This window comes from Trichoderma asperellum, chromosome 1, assembly GCF_020647865.1.
Source record: "Trichoderma asperellum chromosome 1, complete sequence".
Taxonomy (NCBI): Eukaryota; Fungi; Ascomycota; class Sordariomycetes; order Hypocreales; family Hypocreaceae; genus Trichoderma; species Trichoderma asperellum.
Window position 1 is genome coordinate 2457146 of NC_089415.1, and position 18029 is coordinate 2475174.

General features: G+C 48.8%; 5 protein-coding genes across 5 annotated transcripts; 1 reads left to right on the forward strand and 4 right to left on the reverse strand.

Moving 5' to 3' along the window:
- Positions 1-842: 842 nt before the first annotated feature.
- Positions 843-4183, reverse strand: TrAFT101_000769 (uncharacterized protein). Its single transcript, XM_024909383.2, has 3 exons — positions 3413-4183; positions 2585-3341; positions 843-2501 (listed from the first exon to the last, which is right to left on the reverse strand). Exons 1-3 carry the CDS (start codon positions 3555-3557, stop codon positions 1151-1153), a joined length of 2253 nt encoding a protein of 750 aa, XP_024764988.1. The 5' UTR covers positions 3558-4183; the 3' UTR covers positions 843-1150.
- Positions 4184-6524: 2341 nt separating this feature from the next.
- Positions 6525-7943, forward strand: TrAFT101_000770 (uncharacterized protein). Its single transcript, XM_024899143.2, has 3 exons — positions 6525-6929; positions 7065-7352; positions 7433-7943. Exons 1-3 carry the CDS (start codon positions 6684-6686, stop codon positions 7703-7705), a joined length of 807 nt encoding a protein of 268 aa, XP_024764989.1. The 5' UTR covers positions 6525-6683; the 3' UTR covers positions 7706-7943.
- Positions 7859-9463, reverse strand: RPL37 (60S ribosomal protein eL37). The gene is made up of 4 exons (XM_024909384.2): positions 9291-9463; positions 9017-9079; positions 8703-8774; positions 7859-8595 (listed from the first exon to the last, which is right to left on the reverse strand). The coding sequence occupies exons 1-4, from the start codon at positions 9292-9294 to the stop codon at positions 8444-8446; spliced, it is 291 nt and encodes a 96-aa protein (XP_024764991.1). The 5' UTR covers positions 9295-9463; the 3' UTR covers positions 7859-8443.
- A 211-nt stretch (positions 9464-9674) lies between these two features.
- On the reverse strand, positions 9675-13196 carry TrAFT101_000772 (uncharacterized protein). The gene is made up of 4 exons (XM_024901702.2): positions 12671-13196; positions 12236-12529; positions 11256-12153; positions 9675-11172 (listed from the first exon to the last, which is right to left on the reverse strand). The coding sequence occupies exons 1-4, from the start codon at positions 12920-12922 to the stop codon at positions 10220-10222; spliced, it is 2397 nt and encodes a 798-aa protein (XP_024764992.1). The 5' UTR covers positions 12923-13196; the 3' UTR covers positions 9675-10219.
- Positions 13197-15332: 2136 nt separating this feature from the next.
- On the reverse strand, positions 15333-17123 carry TrAFT101_000773 (uncharacterized protein). Its single transcript, XM_024909385.2, has 3 exons — positions 16725-17123; positions 16348-16622; positions 15333-16282 (listed from the first exon to the last, which is right to left on the reverse strand). Exons 1-3 carry the CDS (start codon positions 16920-16922, stop codon positions 15946-15948), a joined length of 810 nt encoding a protein of 269 aa, XP_024764994.2. The 5' UTR covers positions 16923-17123; the 3' UTR covers positions 15333-15945.
- Positions 17124-18029: the final 906 nt, after the last annotated feature.

Below are 18029 nucleotides of genomic sequence, written 5' to 3' on the forward strand. Positions count from 1 at the left end.
CTTGAAGTACTTGCAGATCGGTTTAGTCTCTTGCGAGTTTAAAGTTTCACCTGCCCCTTCATTCTATATCATCACGATAGTTAGTAGAGGTCTTTGCCTATATATGACTGATTCTAAGCAAAGAAAGCAAAGATATTACCTCTCGTGGGACCCGATCTTGAACCTTCGGCAAGCCAGGTTCATGCAAAAACGAGCATTCCTTCCCGTTCCAACATCTTCCTTCTTGGAAGTATCGACAGGGTATGTCCGATTGATAATTTTTTGTCGTTCTGGGTTGCACATTCTCCATGGATGAGGAGGATAAAGGTGTATTTACGGGATTCATGACGAACAACAAACGTTTTGAAATAAGTTCTGACTTTGGATGATTATTGGCAGATCAGGGTTTGCTTTGCTATGTATCTATATGGATAAAAAAACAAAGATTCGGCGCCCAAGATTTCCAATAGAAGATAGGGCAGAAAAAAGAAGACGGTTGCAAGTGAACGAATAGGACATAACTTTTGCTTCATTCTATATGCGATTTGCTCTATAGCCAAGTCCCACTTCATACGTACCCAAGTGAGAAGAGTTCGAGTGATACTTTGTAATGGAGCTATATCGGGCTTTTAAGTTACATGGAGTTATTTTATGGTCTAAATTAGCATCCGAGACATATGTTAGCGTTTCGTAGGCTAATATAGCATTCAAGATATAAGTTAACATTTCTTAGCCTGAGTTAGCATCGCAGCACTACCCGCTGGTCCCCGAAGTGAACCTTCGTCTCACATCCTGACTCGTTACAGGAACATGTGTGGTAGGAGAACCTGAATAATAGACGGCCAAGTACAAGATAGTACCCTGGAGATGTATGTGGAGATACAGTACATCATAGTATTTGTATATTTATATACCTACTAATATATGTTCAGATATGTATGAATGTGCATCTACGTATGTGTATCTTTATTGCATGCGATTGCTCCGTACGAGCTTGCAGAACCCAAAGAGAAAAGCAAAAGGGTACTGATTGATATCAGGGTTTCCTCCTCCCAAAAAAAAATGCGCCTTAAACTCAATGCATTCTAAACTGCCCAGCAGTCGATGTGTAACCCTTCCAAAACGCCACAAGATGCCACTAGCAAAGAGAAGCAGGTGTAGATTGATTATTCTAAAATCTTTCCATAATGTTCATCCTCGCGGTCCACATTCGGGCCCTCTTGCCAAAGATGTACATGGGTATCGCCATCAGGCAAAAGATAAGCTGGATGATGCCGAGCCAGATGTAGACGTTCCTCGAGCCATCGTCGGCAAGCCACTGCGAAATGAACAAACTAAAAACCAAGCCATGAAAGATATTTTTCGAAAAGTTGAGCGTCACTAGCGCTTCGCCGGCGTATTGGCGGTAGCTGTCGACGCAAAAGGTAATGGATGTAGTTGAGCCGAGAGAGCAGCCAAAGGAAGTGATACCAAAGAAGATTGTTGGGACGATCCAGCTATCTTTTTCTTGCGCCGACCATCCAAAGCCCATAAGGCCAACACAGGTTGTGAGCAAGATGGGCGCAGCCATGACGAGGCGAAATTCTGGCTCGTACATACCCCCGTTGCGGCGCGCCATGGCCCTAACAACGATATCGCTGATCTTGCCCGCTACGCCAGTGCCGAGGATGCCGCCCACAAAGGGTGATACGTAGACGAGGCCAGCTTGAAGAGCCGTAAAGTTATACGTGTCTGGATTTCGGTAGATGACGGCCAAATTTTCGGAGATTACAATTAGCCAACCGATAGAGCACGAGTAAATGGCTGCAGACCAGAGTACTGCGGGATATGCATATAAGACAAATGGTCTGATCATGACCTTGAACCAATTGTCGTTATTGAGCCGACCATGATACGGCTTGAGCTGCTGGACGAAGGTTTGAGCAGGCTTGTGGCGCAGGTTGTGTGTATAAGCCTTGATTTTAGGAGGAGCTCTGAGCTTCCAAGAGGGAAAGCGCTCGCGGTCGAGATTGGGCGCTGTTGAGTAATACTCGGTAATGACCATGCTCTCGGCGGTGCTACGAGTCGGAGATGCCGCAGCTATGCTTCGGCCACGGTCAGGAGCGAGACTCGGCCGTGGAGAGGTTATTGGGGAAGGCTGGCGGAGAGCCTTCTCCGGGCTACCACCCTCTTCCTTGTCTTTGTGATCTGAAGACGGGCCGGCAAATCCCACTTGAGGACTCGCAGCCTGTGAGGATATCTGGACGTCATCTAACGGGTCTTGCCGCTCTACATCTGGCGAAAATCCGACGTGGACGCGAATGCTTCTGCGGCGCTCAATAATCCCTGGAGAGTGCGAGGGTTCTGGCGATTTGCCTCGAGGGCTGATTGGACCTGCGGATCTGTGGCCGGGGCGGGAAGATAATCGACGGAGGAAGCTCGGCCGCTTTGATATTTGTCGAGTGGGCGTTCTATCCCAGAAACTCTCTGGGACGAAGAGAAACACCAGCACGAATCCCAATCCCACCAACATTGCAACAATACTAGAGAGCAAAGATTATAGGTTAATATGTATACAAGTCACGAGTTTTTGAGAAGGGGGCAAAAGGGAGTTGGTTGAGCATACAAGAAAACCCATCGCCAGCCAAAGCGGCCAATGATGGCGGCACTGATTAAGGGGACAAGATTCTTGCCTCCCAAAAGTAAAAGCGTGTAGATGCCAATACGGTATGCACGCTCGTGCAGGAAAAAAATTTCAGCAATGGTGGCGGATGGCAGACACTCTACCGGCGAAACAGCAATGCCCTGAATCACTCTGGCGGCTATTAGAGAAGAAAAGCTAGAGGCGTATCCAGCCCAAACGCTGGTGCTGATGAGCAGAATCATGCCAGCGAGGTACACTGGCCGTTTCCCAAAGAGGATGGCGGTGGGAGACGCAATCACGGAACCCACACCCAAGCCCATCATGTAGAGGCCTGTAGTCAGCGGAACTCGCTCAACGGAGACGTCGAAGTCATGGGCAACATTGGTAAATCCGGCGGCAATGACGGGTGTCATGCCGCCTCCAATCATACAGTAAAAGCCCAGGGATAGAAGAGCACAATCGCGCCGCCAAGTGGGCCAATTCAAAGGATCGTTGGCCGAATCTTCTGGCTGTGGATCCAGGATGATCTTACCATCTCCTGTCTTCTTTTTCCCCAAGGGTTCATCATCTGGCTTTTCAACCACATGAGACGGTGAAGGCGGCAACGGTCGAGTGCCACCAGGGGTCATGGGAGTTTCGACGGGAAACCCGGCCGGAATAGAGGAATGGGAGGTGCGAGCATGGACATTGCGCAATCCGAGCGGCTCGTTGCGATCACTAGCAAGCAGCAAGACGGAACCTGTAAAGCACACGTTGTTAGAGAGGGTTGCTTTGAGGCGGAGAAGTAGATGCGTCGCCATGTGCACTTACCTGGCACCTCCACAGTCTCTCTGTCGTTTAACATGCCCATATTCCATTTTGAAGGCCCTGCCTTTTCGAGGTCGGAATCGGAGTTGCCGCTGAAGAAACGGCCAAGGCGCAGCCGGCCTCGCTGCGGCCCATCATCAGAGGCCATGATGAGAGATGGAGATGATTTGTACCGCCTTCCAGGATGGGAGAAGAAGAGCTGGAAGCAAAATGGCAGATGATAGATGGGCTGAAGGCCAAGGTGGATATTGATATATTGATATGTGTTCCAAAAATAAAAAAGCAGAGACAGGTTTCTGAATAGCTGAGAATGTTTAGGGGGAGAAAATGAGGTGATGGGTCAATAGGAATGGCTCAATTGTCTCACTGGCAGCCAAGTATGACTCAAACAGCTTGATCCGGACAGCGGTTGCAGGGAGAAGAATCCGAAGAAGAGTCTAGAGCGTGATGGTATCCAAGAGGAGTGCAAAGAACGAGGAGACGCAACTCTAGCCCGCAGAGATGATCCTTTGCGCTCTCCCTCTCTGTCTTTCGTTTCCGCTTGGTCCGGATGCCGTTGAAGTGGCGAGAGCCGGAAACAAGACGAGGATAACGATACTATCAACCAAAAGGGGCGGAGTTGAGTAGAGGAAGGGCGTTATGGGATGGAGGAGATGCAGAGGAAGAGAGGGAAGTGGAAGAAATATACACGGTGACGAGAGACTTGGCGGTAGAGGAGGAGTGAGGTTGGCGCGTGCTTGCTCCATAACATAACCGTTATCAGAAGACCAGAGGCCCCCAGATCTTGAAATTTAGCGCGAGATCTTGGCCAGGATAGGCTTTTTGGCCCACCCAACCCCCCCCTCAACAAACAAAGAAGCGGTCCAGGATCATCATGTACATGATGCAGGCAGGCAGGTAGGCGGTATCTCTGCTGATACGTCGCGACGGGGGAGGGAGACAAGGTGAAAGCAAAGGAAATCATGTCCAGCAAAGGCTGCAACTTGACTCGCGTCGTCGTTTCTCCTCTTCTCTTTTGCCAGAGGCAAATACTACATGTAGGTACTAATGTACTATGTACTATGTACTACGTACTATGTATGTCCACCTAGGATTATAATACAAGGATCATCTGCTGATTTTCGAATTTTCTTGCTCTCATCCTGGCAGACGTCTTTTGATATGTGACATGACGCTCCAGCAAGTCGCAGCGCGCTGCTGCGTCAAGACGTGCCACGGTGCTGGAGCCCGGGCCCGCCAGACGAGTCAGCTGAGGCATTCGTGATGCTGCACATGTCAACGTGCGTGGATGGCTCAGCGCTGAGAGGCCCCCGCCGACGCAGCGATCCCCCGCTGCCAACAACGCCTAACGCGCCATGACGACAGGCGGTTGCAGGGTCCAGCCGAAATTTAGAGTCGCTACAGCTTATTTTTTTACGGCCTGGGCTGTGGGGGGTGGTTGGGACGAGCGGCTGACGCGGGCGATGCAGCAAGTTGCAGCACAGGCGGTTCCACCCAGCAAACGCTGAGGCGGCGACTTATGCCTCTCCAGTCACAGGCGGAGTTGTCGGGGGGTTTTGATTGCGATTCTGGCGCCCAGAGCGAGAACGATAAGGAGGTTTGCCACAATCCAGACCGAGAAGGCAACGGTGTGCCATCCACAGCTTAGGGTTGGAAAGGAGGCGTGTGGAGCGCCGCTCTCATTGGCGCCAGTTGGTGAAACGGTCGAACGATCAAACTTACGTGAAGAGGACATGGCGCAAGGATACAGTGCAGACCAGCGCTGTGTGTTGGTACATTCGAGGGGTTCGGTTTTCTTTCGTTCTTTCTTTCTTTTTCGTTTTAAATTAAGAAATAGAATGCATGGAATTTTACCTCGACATTTTAGTTTCTCGGCCGACTAAGCTTGTATCGTGGTACTGAGTGCAGGTACTGCTACAAAGTATTCACAGCGCTATGCCAAAAAGTCTCTTGTGGCCGCAGCAGCAAATTGCAATTGGTCCTATTGTCCAACAGGTTACATTTGGAAACATTGAGAGAGTGAGAGAAAAAGGCCATAAAAACCCCTCTGTATATTTTATACTTGTAATCATAGCCGCTTGGGCTCTGGATTCTTCACCTACTGCGGGGGTCTTGCAGCGAGAGACCGCCATTCCAAGCTATCGAGCTTCAGCCGCATGACAGAAGAGACGCACTCTAGATAGTATACAAATTAGGTAATAATAGAGTCAAGATACCCATCAGTAGCTGCTAGCAGTAGTTATGCCAAGGCAATACACGAGCCAATCAGAAATTCAGAAGAGGCAGCCTCCTCATCTATGGTGATTCCTCCATAGCAATCTTGCAAGGCCTTGTTCGCCCAATATTACACCCAGTCTCTATCTACTTACTAATCTATGAGCTGGAGTCTTACATGTCATCAATAGACGGACGAGTGACAAGTTCAAAACATCGCTCATAGGGCCAATCGCGGGTCATTACATGTACCCATCGTTTAGACCAATATGAAACAGGTCAAAGCCCTTTGGGATCACCTATCAAATTGTCGATAGCAGCATCGAACGCAGACATATCTGTGAACAGTATTTTGCATCGCATCACTTCATCCGCTTCCTATGAGTCTTGTGAGGTCATTATGCTGGGTAATGAAGGTGGTGTATGTTCTCATATTAGTTGTAGCCAATGAAAGGTTCCTCATGGTTGAAGGTGATACTATCATGCTTGAGTCATCTAATATAAGTGCCGTACACGCTCTTCTCCTGGATTGCGATTTTCCATATTCATCTTTTTTTGGCCTTCTTTAACCGAGGTGATGCTCCACCAACGTAGAGCAAGTAAAGAATGATTCTAGCCTTCTTGAATACATTGCAACTTTTCTTGCACACCGGAGGCAGGCTATATCATCTCCAAGTATACTGCTATACAGTGTGCCTTGTCTTCCAATTTTTAGAGTTATAGAACCATAACTTAAAATGCTCAACCCTAAATCTACGTTTGGCTGCAAGTGATTCGTTGATTCTATACCGTGCGAATGCGGCCAATCTTCATATTCATACAGTCCCCGCCCCCACTATCCTGCCTCCGTGCGTCTTTGTGAGCAATGTCTTGATTTTCACTAACCTGGATGAAGAAATACTTGTAGTATTCTTATATTGTTTTCATTAAATTTTGGCCTCTCTTCGCATAAACAGTTGATCTCCTTATAAATCATCATATCTCAACTTCAACTCTCTATTATTGCTTAAAACTTCCATCAATCAAACTCCCAAAGCCAGCAAAGATTGGTTATCTAGCAATGTCGAACAAAATTCCGTCTCTCCTAGAGCAGCATCTAGGACTGCCCGAAGAGGCATCTTTGACCATCCTAACAAATACCCTTGGCGCATCATCAAATTGGCTTGTTCTACGATTCCTCTATTCAATATTACAGTCTGGGCGAGGAGCAGATGCCGGGGTGAGTGAGAAAGAGGCGAGTCCTGGAGTTGTTTTCCTCAGCTTCATGAGAGATTTGGCATTTTGGAGAGAGGGAGCAAGTAGATTGGTAAGTTTTCTTCTTCTTCTTCTTCTTCTTCTTCTTCTTCTTTTTAAGTAGTTTCTTTGCTTTTGGTCTGCCTGTTTTTTTTTTTTTTATTATTATTTATTCTGAATGGCTGCTTATTTCTGTTTTCAACATCAGGGCTTGGACTTGGACAGCTTAAGCAGAGCCGGCAAATTCAGCTTTGTGGACGGTCTGACAGGATTGCTCTCTGGGGGCCAGGGCTCAGAGTCTACTGCTGACAGAGGAAGAGTGCTCAAGAGCGGAAAACTGGATGACATGAGGAGAGGCATCGAGGCGGCAATCACGGATGTGAGATCAGGCCCAAAAGTCCTGATTGTTGACCAACTGGACGAGCTGTTGGCGATATTTGGGGAGGAAGATGTGACCGGGCTGGCTTTAGAGGGAATGCTATTGTCTTTGAGAGAGGTGAGTTTCCGTACAAGCATATCGGCCCCCCTTTCTCCCAGAAAGAAATTGCATAAAGCTAACTCGCATATAATCACCAGCGTGTTCACGCAACAGTCCTTACCTTCTCCGTAGATGACCCTCTTCTACGCAGCCAGGGAACATCGCTGGAGCGTTCGCATGCGGCACTGGTGCTCGCTCAAGCACATGCCGCAGATGTGATTCTCAGCCTTAGGATGCTGGACACAGGCGTAGCCAAGGATGTGAGCGGTGTGGTAAGAGTCACAGAGCGCGATAGAGCAGAGGCGAGTGCCGAATATCTATACCACGTTGGGGCAGATGGAAATGCCAAGGTTTTTGAGAGGGGTACTTGATAGCGTTATCAAGCGGGATTTTTGGATATTGGTCTTTTTGAAGAATGAGCATTTGCGTTTTAATTACGGGCACCAGTGGTGGCATGAATGCTGGTTACGAGCGAGATGGATGAGATGAGAGGACGTTGCTCGCAACCACAGGCCATGGAGAATGATTCCTCAAAACACACAATAGAAATATCAAAGGTAACGAGAATACGCAATACGTGAAGAATCAAGATGCCATTTCAGACTTTCGTTGACCCGAATCCCTACGGAATCTCTGGCGCGAAAATAAAAAGCAATTGGGGTTCCCATTTTTGAAAACAAACACCATTTGTCCCTTGCTCCCAAGCCCTCTTTGTCCTTGATCAATCGCCCAAAATGTACATCATCCGCCCCAGCACTCCCCTCGTCTTCGAATCCCATGTAAATAAGAAGAAGAGAGAGAGGGAAAAAGAAGAAGACCGAAAAAAAAAATTGCATCCGGCGCAAGAATGTCGCTCATCACTTGTTTTTCCACGGTAGCTGGCAAAAAAATAAGAGAAGAGGAGAAAAAAAACGAATAATGCAAAAAAGAATTTCGCCAGGATTTCATTAACCTCATGGACGGATTATTTTTTTAAGTCTTCTATTTTTTGGTTTGTTTCCCTCTCTCCCCCTACTCCTCTTTCTACCCTTGTTTATGCATAGTTCGGTAATAGCGACGAAAGAAAACAAACAGTGGTAGGAAGAGAGCATAAAAACGCTTCAGGTCACTTAAGCCTCGGCCTCAGCCTTCTTGCCGAGTCTGGCGTTCTTGGGGGTGCCAGTCTGGAAGCCGTTCTTGAATCGTCGGGAAACGTCCTTGAGGTAGCGGGTGCGGCCAGTGCCGACGGTCCTTCTCCGCTTGGCCTTCTCGCTCCAGTTGTCTGTAGAGGGAAAGAGTTAGACGACATTCTCGAGAGTGTACAGCATGGAAGCACAGTTGTCTCCCATATCGAAACGTAGGCAAATCCAAAAAGGGGAGTGTACATACACTTTCGCATCTTAGCGGCAGGGTATCCGCAAGAGGCGCACTCGTGCTTCTGGACGTGCAGCGAACGGCGGCCTAATATCCATCCATAATCAGTACGTCTGTTGATTTATCCATTGATACTTTCAATCCAATCCGCCATCCAATCGCAATTGCCATCCTTCCAAGTCGATCTGTCGATGTGAGAACCGTTCTCGTAAGCTCGTTCATTCCTCCTTTTTCCGACAGGTGTTCTCGATCGATTCTGAATAGACGGCTATTGCGTGGAGGCATCATGGAAGGCCCGCATCCCGGTTGGAGGAAGAATAAAAACTAACCGCATCGTCGGCAGAGAGTGTGCGTCTTGTTGTGACGCTTACCAAAGCTGGAGGTACCCTTCGCTACACGGAGAAAAAGCAGTCAGCCTCAAATGCTCGGAAACTCTCATCCCAAATCTCGAACAGTCTCAGGTCTCGATAAAAATCCCATCATTTCGTCCTCTATATGTATTCTTCTCGCGCGGCCTCTCTCGGCAAAGAGGCCACGAGTCGGGGGTTCGCAATAATGGGATCTTCGGAGACGGCGATTGGGGATAATGGGAGCAAAACGTACTCATCTTGGCGGTCGGTTGTGCTTAGGCGTGAAGTTGGATGACGATTTCACGAATTGTTTAATTTGGGGGGAGAGCAACGCCTTTTTCGCGGTGGAGTGTCGAATTGCCAGCCCTAATTTTGCGTGGGAGTGGCGTGGGCCTGGCGCCCGTCTAAACCACGTGATGATACCCTCTCGGCTCTGCACGTGATACCACTTTTTGCTTATCTCAAATGGTCGCTTAGTCATCTTTTTGGTTTTTTTTTTGGTTCCGCCGCCAATATCCACCCGTCCAAATGGTGCACCAGCTTAGCCGATCTTGAAGATCTTAGAGAGCCCATCTATCTCCAATGCGGGCAATACTTCGTGTAAGCCAACGCTACCAATTCTATACGTCTTTCGCAGCTTTTCTACATGGAAATCCCCGATATTTCACATCGTTACCCAGTGAGGCTATGTCAATGAATCTTATACACTATCATAATGTCAAGATAACGACTGGCTGAGCAGGAAAAAGACTAATATACAGTATAACCAGGCTCGCTAAAAACATCATTCCTCTGGTCTTCTCATCAACATCATATGAAAAGATGTCATCCGTGGCTATGAAATCGATATCGTCTAGGAATCAACACGACTCCGCGATTAGGTATCTTCGTTGCCAAAAGTCAATCTCATGAAACAAACAAAAAAAAAACAAAACATTCAAAGACAAAAAAAAAAAACAAAGCCAACAAAGTCGAGGCTCCTTTTAACTCCGTCCTTGTCCAACCCAGGTCATAAAAACACTATATGTGAAAATATCCCAAATTTCCAAACATCAAACGTGAGAGAAAGAGAGGGATGGAAGGATGTATATCAAACAAAATTTCCGGGTCCAGCATTTGCTCCCTTTTCTCAACGCCGTACATCCAGCTAAAACCCTGTCTTTTTTAATGCTGTCATATCTCTTACGGCCATTGCTTCGGTCCAATAATTTCGCCAGCAGGTACATGCCTAGAGATTGCAGTACCTGCAAAGTCCATGGTCTGCACAGCTCCGTCGTTACCCCACCAACTGGGGCTGTTCATGTTGGTCAAGTACAGAGTGAAGAATATCAGCAGCGTGGATATGATAAGACCGCAGTCCAGCGCCGCTGAGGTGATATAGTTATATTGCAGCCACCAGCCAGTGTATCTCCTTCGGATGAAATAGTTGAAAACAATGCCGCAGATACCCCAGCAGAGGTAGATGTTGACAGTCGCAGGAGGAAGCAAGCCAACTCCTCCAAAGATGACTGGAGAGCTGACATAGCGCCAGAAAGACTTGGGCCAGCGACGAGCCAACAGCCAAGTGGCAATGGGCGCGATGGCACCAACAAGCCAAAACCACTGCAGAGAAGAATAAAGAGCTCCATGGCTGAAGATTCGGGCGGGGCCGATAGCGCCCCAGATAATCGAGGCCGTGTAGAAGACACGGCCACCTGGGCATGTGTAACTGTTCTCCTGATCCACAGCACAGACGTTAGGAATGTGGCCAAGGGCCCAGTTCATGACAACAATCTGTACGATTGCAGACCACACAGAGGCGAGAAGCTGCGAGGTGAACATGACACGAGGGGGCACTTTCATGTAGTGGCCGAGCTTCAGATCTTGAGCAAAGTACAAGGCCTGAGCCATGGAAATATAGCCATAATTCTTGAACATCATCATGGCAAGGGGCCGACCAGGTACCATATAACCAATGATGAACTCGGTCAGAACGTTGAGACCGAGTTGGATGTTGGTGATGGCTTGAACGATACCGATGGGGATAAGCCATATAATTGGAAGCAGTAGACAGACGACGAATGCCCAGGCGGGAAAGCCAGTATCCCAGCCAGCAACCACGCCAAAGGAGATGGCAACCATGCTGATGAATAAGACTATATGACGACCCCTGATTAGCATTTATACTCCAAGCAAGTGGCTTAGAGGGGATGATTTTTGAGAGAAAGCTATAACTTACCAGCATACCACCATTCTTCAGCATCACGGTATTTCTTCATCAGTCGCATATGAACGTCGTCCTCCTGGTGACGGGCCATCTTGAACTGGTTCCAAATCTCTTTCCCATGGTAAAGAGCGACATGAATGAGCACGGCAGAAACGGCGGCAAACGACAGTCCGTAGGCGAGAGCAAATTGGGTTGGCAGAAAGAGAGGCGAGTACTCCTTGTATGCTGTTTCGTTGAAGTTCAAGTCGTTTCCGAGGATTCGCGAAACGTTGTAAATTTGGCCAAGGTTGTCGTACGACTCCGATGACTGAACCGGGAAATAATCAGAATACCAGGTGCCGCTAAAGTGAATTCCCATGGAAATGACAACGAAGAAGACGATGATGCCGCCGAGGACGTTGGCAATGGCGTGGAAAGGGGGGATCAGAGGCGAACCCAAGAAGCCGCTGTACACAGACCAATCGAATGAGGTGGGCATAAGGCCATATCCGTGAGCTGGACCAAAAATCTTGTTGACAACGACGTTGTTGGGCGCAATCCAGCAAACCCAGGCAAAGGAAGACAGGCCCTTGAAGATCCATCCCGGGAACCAGAACCAGATAAAGGCACCAAAGCCAACAATGAGGAACAGCTTGTAGCGGCCAATGGACCAGCCGTTGGTCTTTGTCGGGTCAGATGGCGAATGATCGTGCAAGCTGTAGAAGAGAGCGACGTTGACCAAGTCGGCAGGCCAGATCATGGCGGCAGGCCAGACCAGGAAGCGACGGGCGAGGCCGGCCAGGCCGTATCCAGTACACAGCGTGGTGATGCCGAAAAGAAGCTGGAAAGCCCAGCCAAAATCCTGCTTGTAAAAGAGACGTTGAGCCAGTAGGACATCGGTGGCATACAACACACCACCACCATAAGCAGCCTAGAGAAGAAAGAAAAGATTAGGAAATGAGCTTTGGCTGGATTTTATCGAAACATTCTTCGATCGTCAGTTGAATACTTACGTTAGACATGGCCACGATGACAACATGCTCCTTGTGGTTGAATTTGCCAGGGCGGAGATTGAACTTGAGGCCAAAGAGATTCCATTCCTTGTCCGGCATGATCAAGTCCCAGCCGCGACCGATAGGATAAGCAATCAGCTGAATAACGTACGTTGTGATGGCGACACTAGGATTGCGAAGAGAGAAGAGCATGTTGACTCCAGAACCGACGGTACAGAGAATCAGGCCGATGACCCAGGCGCGAATGGTGTTGGCAGGGACGTCGACATCATAATTTCGGACAACCGCTCGCACCTATAGAGAGGGCAACCATCGGTTAGTTTTACACAAAACAAAACAAAAACATTACATTCGCACAGCGCATTTTACTTGAGCTTTCTCTATTTACATATACACACAACAAGAAGAGGATAAAAAGAAGAAGTAAGATCATACCTCAGGGTAAGGGCTGTTGTCTTCCATTAAGGCATGCTCGATCTCGAGACCCTTCTCGGCATTGCCTGTGGCAATAGCAGCGTCGACATCGTTGAGGTCGTCGATAGGCAGGTTAGGGTCGAGCTTGTGAGCCTTTTCAAACTGTTGGAGATGCTGAAGATGTTGCAAGCCGGGCATGTCAGTCTCCAGTGGACCGGGAATCGGGGTGATCTCCTCCGGCTCATGGCGCCGGCGGAAGATGGACGGCAACATGTCGACTTGCGTGAGAAGTAGTGGGTGGTGGTGGTGGTTGTCGCCTCTGTCTTATGGTTTTTTTTTTTCGCCCTGGTCGTCGTTGCTATAAGCAGGCCACCGTCGCCCCGTCTGGTCGTCGACAGATCGAACGAGCCGAGTTCGAATCCAGTCGATTCGGAACCGGGCGAGGTCTGTCTGTGTGACTCGCTCACTCGCACTCTTTCTCTCTTTCTCTCTCTCGGTGAGGAAGGATTACAGAGGTGGGAGGAAGAGAGTGAGTGAGTGCGACGACCTCAGCACAGGCAGATAACCGCCTAGGACGCTAACAACGAGCAAACCCCATGGGCTGCACCTACAGCACAACTACGCCCTGCCAATCCAGGATGGCCTCGTTCTAGCGGCTGCTCCAACAAGACCAGCCGACCCAAGCCAAGGTGCCTCCCCCCAGGTCCGCGGCTCCATCTTGATAAAATTCCCCGCCAAATCACGGCCAGTGTGGCGCTCGAGCCCAGACCGAGACAAGACGGCGCAGCACAGTGCGCAGCTAAGAGAGCCGGTCCCTTGCTGGTTCCTGTCATCCACCATGTGCCAAACACGCGTGCGGGAACGGCTCCCAAGGCCAGTGGCTGATGCGTGGGCAAATCAGCGTCGAGGAGGGTGGTGCAGAGGCTGGTGCCAATTCAGAGATAACCTGCTCGTCCTGGCCATCAGCTGCGTGTGGAACGCAGACCTTCCTAATGCAGGATAGAGCGCCTCCTCGGCTGGGCTTTGCAGGACAGTCTGAAGAACAGACGGGAGCACGGCGTGCGACATTCCTGTGAGACTAGAAAGGTTCTTTCGCCCACAGGTTGGTACATACTTATCGGCCAAAGACTTGTTCGGCGCGACCGTATCGCTCAGATTTACCTTCTTTTACATAGTTATCGCCTCTCAATATTGTTGATGTTCCCCTTATCGAAACCCTGTCCAAACAGGCTGATTTGCTGCGCCGAACACCACGAGTTCAGCGTCCGAGGGACTTTGCAATACGAGCTGTACGAACGCACGACTAAACTGTTAGCATGTGCTTTTTTCTTTCTTTTTCCTCCCCCTTGCCGTGCCTAGCTGCGAGGCGCAAAATAGTCTGTTTTGTCGGCCAGCCAATGATGGACAGGCCAAGAGGGGGCGCCTTTTAGTTCAACGCACTTCCCAAGGATGGCCTGCCCAGGCAGGTCAGGATAGAAAGACCAAAGAGCGCCCTTCGTCCTTATCTCTTGCCCCCCGCATGGCGTATTTCGAACTTGTAATCGCGAGCAGCTGAATGGAAAATAGCCGGAGGCACTTAGCCCAGCGTGCCAAAGGTAAATCCGATCTCGGGACGGACGTTTATTTTATTCTTGTTGGGGGAACAAGATGCGCGCACTATGGGGATGGCAGCGATTCTGAGAGATTTTATTTCTTTTAATTCTCCGCGAAGTCGTGTGCGCGAGAGCGCCTTCTGGGAAAGCCACTTTTGGCTGCGTACGGTATGCGTGCCAGCAAGCGACACGGTATCATCGCTTCTGCCGACTATTATCGCCTTGATCTCTCGTCTCACCAACCACGAGGAAAGACAGGGCGACACCCCGTTTCACTCTAGCCACGCACGCTCCGCATGCCATTTTTGCGGACTACTGTACATACATTCATGCTCGTGCAGATGCTACAGCCAGAAATATCTCAGCCGCGTGTCCTGATAGCATTTGCCAAGCAAAGTCCGATACCCTGGGCACTGCCTAGAGGTCTAGTCGCTGCTATACTGCACCTTCTGCCTGGGTCCCCCAAAGCCTCCCCACAAGGCAAGCATACTTACCATCATTGCCTATCCGAGCTGGATAGCTGAACATGCTGGATATATCATCAACCGGCGATGCTTTCACTTACCGTGTCTTCTCAGCAGCCACAGTATGATTAAACTGCTTACTGCTCACTGCCCTTCTCTTCTGTGTGTGCGTGTGTGTGTGTTTCTGTGCTCCGCTCCGCCACCCGACAGTGTGGAACTTTTGACTCGGACCAGCCAAGACAACAGAAGTTCCATGTCTCTTCCCGGCGCCGTTGTCTTTCTTACATAAAAGGGCGGCCACGGCTACGGGCCTCTCGGTGTCCCTAAAAGAAAGCTGATTCAGGGCACTTTTGTGTTTCTTTCGGCGAAGCGGGCTGACTTTTGCATGATTCGGCTTGCCTTCAACTTTGTTTCAAAGCCTATTTTTCATGGGCTTTGAACGGCGACGATATTTTTGCCACCCAAGATTGGTTTACTTACCAGCCATCCAGGTTCTCATGTCCTATTGATTGATTTCTCCTCACAGCGGGCAAGGCCATGTTCTACTGAAAAACTATTTGTTGCGACCGACGATGATCAATCCAATGAAAGAATAATACGATGAGGCTGGAAGTACTTCCAACGCTCCTCCAATCTGCGTTCCAGCTAATACTTCATGTCTATTTTCGTCGCTATGCCAGGTGCATCGGAAACTAAACTTGTCCGAACAGAAACCCTTGCCTCAAAATCCATGAATATCCGGTGCACTCTAACTTCTACATGCCGCAACACTATCTAGTCTTTTTCTTCCTCCTGCTGCAGCTTTGCGAATAACTTCTCAACATCTGCGGACTGGCTACAAAGCTCGAAGCCCCAGGGATGCTTTATCCCAACATGTATTATCCAGTACAAGTAAGATCGCATAGTGGAGAGCTGCGATGTCACTCAAAACGAGCCGAATACTACGATATGCTGGTAGAGGCATCACGCTTATTTGTAACCGATTGTAGACAATGGTATGATACCAAGGCTGAGGCCCTGCTCTCTTGTCTGGCAATACTACCTCTTGGTTATATAAAGGATCTTTTGAGTTTTTTTTTTTTTTTTTTTTTTTTCCGATAAAGATTCTGGGTATAAAAATTTTTCGGCTGCGCATCATAAAGTACATCCAGCTGTGCCAAGCAACGTTGAGACACATACAAAAAGAAGAGAACTAGAAAAGAAGAAGGGCCACTCCATAAGACACAAAAAAAAAAAAAATCTACAGTGGGTTCATATCGGCGACGTCTCCCATCGAGGCGTTCCAGCGCGTGGCCCTGCCATGCGTAACTTCGTTCCACTCTTCAGATGCAAGAACTCGCCTCGTATACTCTTGCACTCTCTCCGTCAGCAGGTCTTGACGCTTCACTTCCATCAACCTTGCTATCATCACCGTAGCATGTGCATCAAGTATCGTTGGCCGCTTGCCAAAGATCCAGCGTTGTCCCTGACTCTCCTCGTCAAGAGTTTTATCCAACTCTTGGATAAAGATGCGGGCCTTGTCTTCAACGTCTTTAATGCCACTGGGAGTGAATACTGTGTTGTGACGTAGGTCGTGGCTTAAAACGAAGATGGCTGTTAATAGGCAAGCACTCAAATCCACTTCCTGGAGCCAGTAACTTACAATACGCTCTTAATCTCCAACGCTCTGCGATGAGATTCGGACAAATCCTTTTGCTCCAGTAGCTCAGCAGCCCGGTTTGGAATTCCGTGCTTCTTTTGGTCGGACCCTATCGTTAGGGTCTTGGCATGGAAACTGTACAGTTTATCCATGAGGCTCTCAATCGCTTCTCGGTGCTCCTCCGGAATCAGATCTGGCTGCTTCTCGCACAGCCATTTCGAGATGTCATAGCTTTCTGCGAGTGGCGATGAGAATGCAGCCGATGTCAGTGCGGGGACCTTTTCAATGTCAGTATAACGCTGTTTTTACACTTCTCTCTTATGATACATTTCCAAGAAGTATAATCAGATATTCAGAATGAAACCCCCCTTCGGACTAACCTGGCCTTTCGAGTTCACCAAAGTGAGATATTGCTCTGAAAAGTTCTCCTCGCGATGCAGATTCACCAGTTTTATCTCAACGTTTGGCGCCGTATCCGGATTCAGCCTTCTGCCTATTACCAAGGCAAACCGTACCATGAGCGAATATAGTGAAAATGGGAAATAGTGAAGAGTATAAACATCATTGTCAGTTGCCATGTTGTCTTGTAGTGCCTAGCTGTCGCTGAACCAACTTGGCTGGTAAGTGCCGCAAAGTTCAGAGTCGATGGCCGATAGTTACTCCAACAAAGATTACTCGGCCAGACTGAGTTGCGATTCGTGTCTGCTATCAACGGCAGTCAAACGGCGATCCAGCGCTTTATATCTTGGAATGAACGCATCGATGCCAGCGGATGCCGCTGATATGGAGTTGAGTCAATCCTGGCGCTTGTGGAGCTCCGGCCTTCGCCGTCGCGTTCAAGATCGGATGCTAAGCTACCGCTCCCTGCTCCTTCGGCTGCGCCTCGCTACGCCCCAGCCTCACCGAGATTTTTCCAACCGCAGATGTCTTGGGTCTCCATGACGAAATGCACCTTTGGCGAGAGGTCCTCTAGATCTGGAGCAATTGCATCATACGATTTCTCTGTTTCCAGGAGCCACTTGGCCAGTTTCTTTGCTTTCTCTTTCTCCACTAGCAGTTCCTCGTTAATTAGCCAGCAATCACGCGTCCAGATAGACGACACAAGGCATTGCCTGGCATCACTACTAGTGACAGTGACGGTATAATCTAACAATTTTGAGGGCAGAAAGAACGAGAGAAAAGACGTTTAGGAGCTATCAGAGAATGCATCAATAAATTCCCGTGGCGAGCACAAATTGCCCAGCATTTCAACTTGGAGCTCCATCGCATTTCGAGACAATGACTCCCCGCCCCTAATCATTGAAGCACATTTTAAACGGTCTCGAGAAACAGCGCCAGTAGCCTGATCGCGGTCTACCCACCTGTTGTAAGGGTTTCCCCAATATATGATCACGATCTGCAGGCCATGATAGCATTGGTCCCACCGATCGAGTTTGTTGAGTAAGGATCAGCAATGCTGCCTCAATAATTCTCGCAGCTTCAGCCTCATCGGATTGTCGATGGCAGATGTTGCATTTTGATCTTATATCCACTATTAGGGTACTGATTTCGTACATGTCAATTTCTTGTTCTTAATCAACCCGGAGGTATATTGTTATATCAATCAGCATTGAGACGGCCAATCGATAGCGTTCATAGGCTAAGCCCTTGGAAAGAAGACACTAAGAGAAGAGAAATTTAGTAAG

What these genes read in the sequence shown, in the direction of transcription:
- TrAFT101_000772 (XM_024901702.2), bottom strand. Translation starts at nt 12,922, where the DNA reads ATGTTGCCGTCCATCTTCCGCCGGCGCCATGAGCCGGAGGAGATCACC. An exon ending in ACAACAGCCCTTACCCTGAG is followed by an intron (nt 12,530 to 12,670) that starts GTATGATCTTAC and finishes CCCTCTCTATAG; the next exon opens with GTGCGAGCGGTTGTCCGAAA. An exon ending in TGAAGAATGGTGGTATGCTG is followed by an intron (nt 11,173 to 11,255) that starts GTAAGTTATAGC and finishes GTCGTCATATAG; the next exon opens with TCTTATTCATCAGCATGGTT.
- TrAFT101_000773 (XM_024909385.2), bottom strand. Translation starts at nt 16,922, where the DNA reads ATGGCAACTGACAATGATGTTTATACTCTTCACTATTTCCCATTTTCA. An exon ending in TGGTGAACTCGAAAGGCCAG is followed by an intron (nt 16,623 to 16,724) that starts GTTAGTCCGAAG and finishes GACATTGAAAAG; the next exon opens with GTCCCCGCACTGACATCGGC. An exon ending in TTGGAGATTAAGAGCGTATT is followed by an intron (nt 16,283 to 16,347) that starts GTAAGTTACTGG and finishes CTTCGTTTTAAG; the next exon opens with CCACGACCTACGTCACAACA.
- RPL37 (XM_024909384.2), bottom strand. An exon ending in CACTCTCTGCCGACGATGCG is followed by an intron (nt 8,775 to 9,016) that starts GTTAGTTTTTAT and finishes GATGGATATTAG; the next exon opens with GCCGCCGTTCGCTGCACGTC. An exon ending in TGCCGCTAAGATGCGAAAGT is followed by an intron (nt 8,596 to 8,702) that starts GTATGTACACTC and finishes TTCCCTCTACAG; the next exon opens with ACAACTGGAGCGAGAAGGCC.
- TrAFT101_000770 (XM_024899143.2), top strand. Translation starts at nt 6,684, where the DNA reads ATGTCGAACAAAATTCCGTCTCTCCTAGAGCAGCATCTAGGACTGCCC. An exon ending in GAGAGGGAGCAAGTAGATTG is followed by an intron (nt 6,930 to 7,064) that starts GTAAGTTTTCTT and finishes TTTCAACATCAG; the next exon opens with GGCTTGGACTTGGACAGCTT. An exon ending in TGCTATTGTCTTTGAGAGAG is followed by an intron (nt 7,353 to 7,432) that starts GTGAGTTTCCGT and finishes TATAATCACCAG; the next exon opens with CGTGTTCACGCAACAGTCCT.
- TrAFT101_000769 (XM_024909383.2), bottom strand. Translation starts at nt 3,557, where the DNA reads ATGGCCTCTGATGATGGGCCGCAGCGAGGCCGGCTGCGCCTTGGCCGT. An exon ending in AGAGACTGTGGAGGTGCCAG is followed by an intron (nt 3,342 to 3,412) that starts GTAAGTGCACAT and finishes TGTGCTTTACAG; the next exon opens with GTTCCGTCTTGCTGCTTGCT. An exon ending in GGCTGGCGATGGGTTTTCTT is followed by an intron (nt 2,502 to 2,584) that starts GTATGCTCAACC and finishes TTTGCTCTCTAG; the next exon opens with TATTGTTGCAATGTTGGTGG.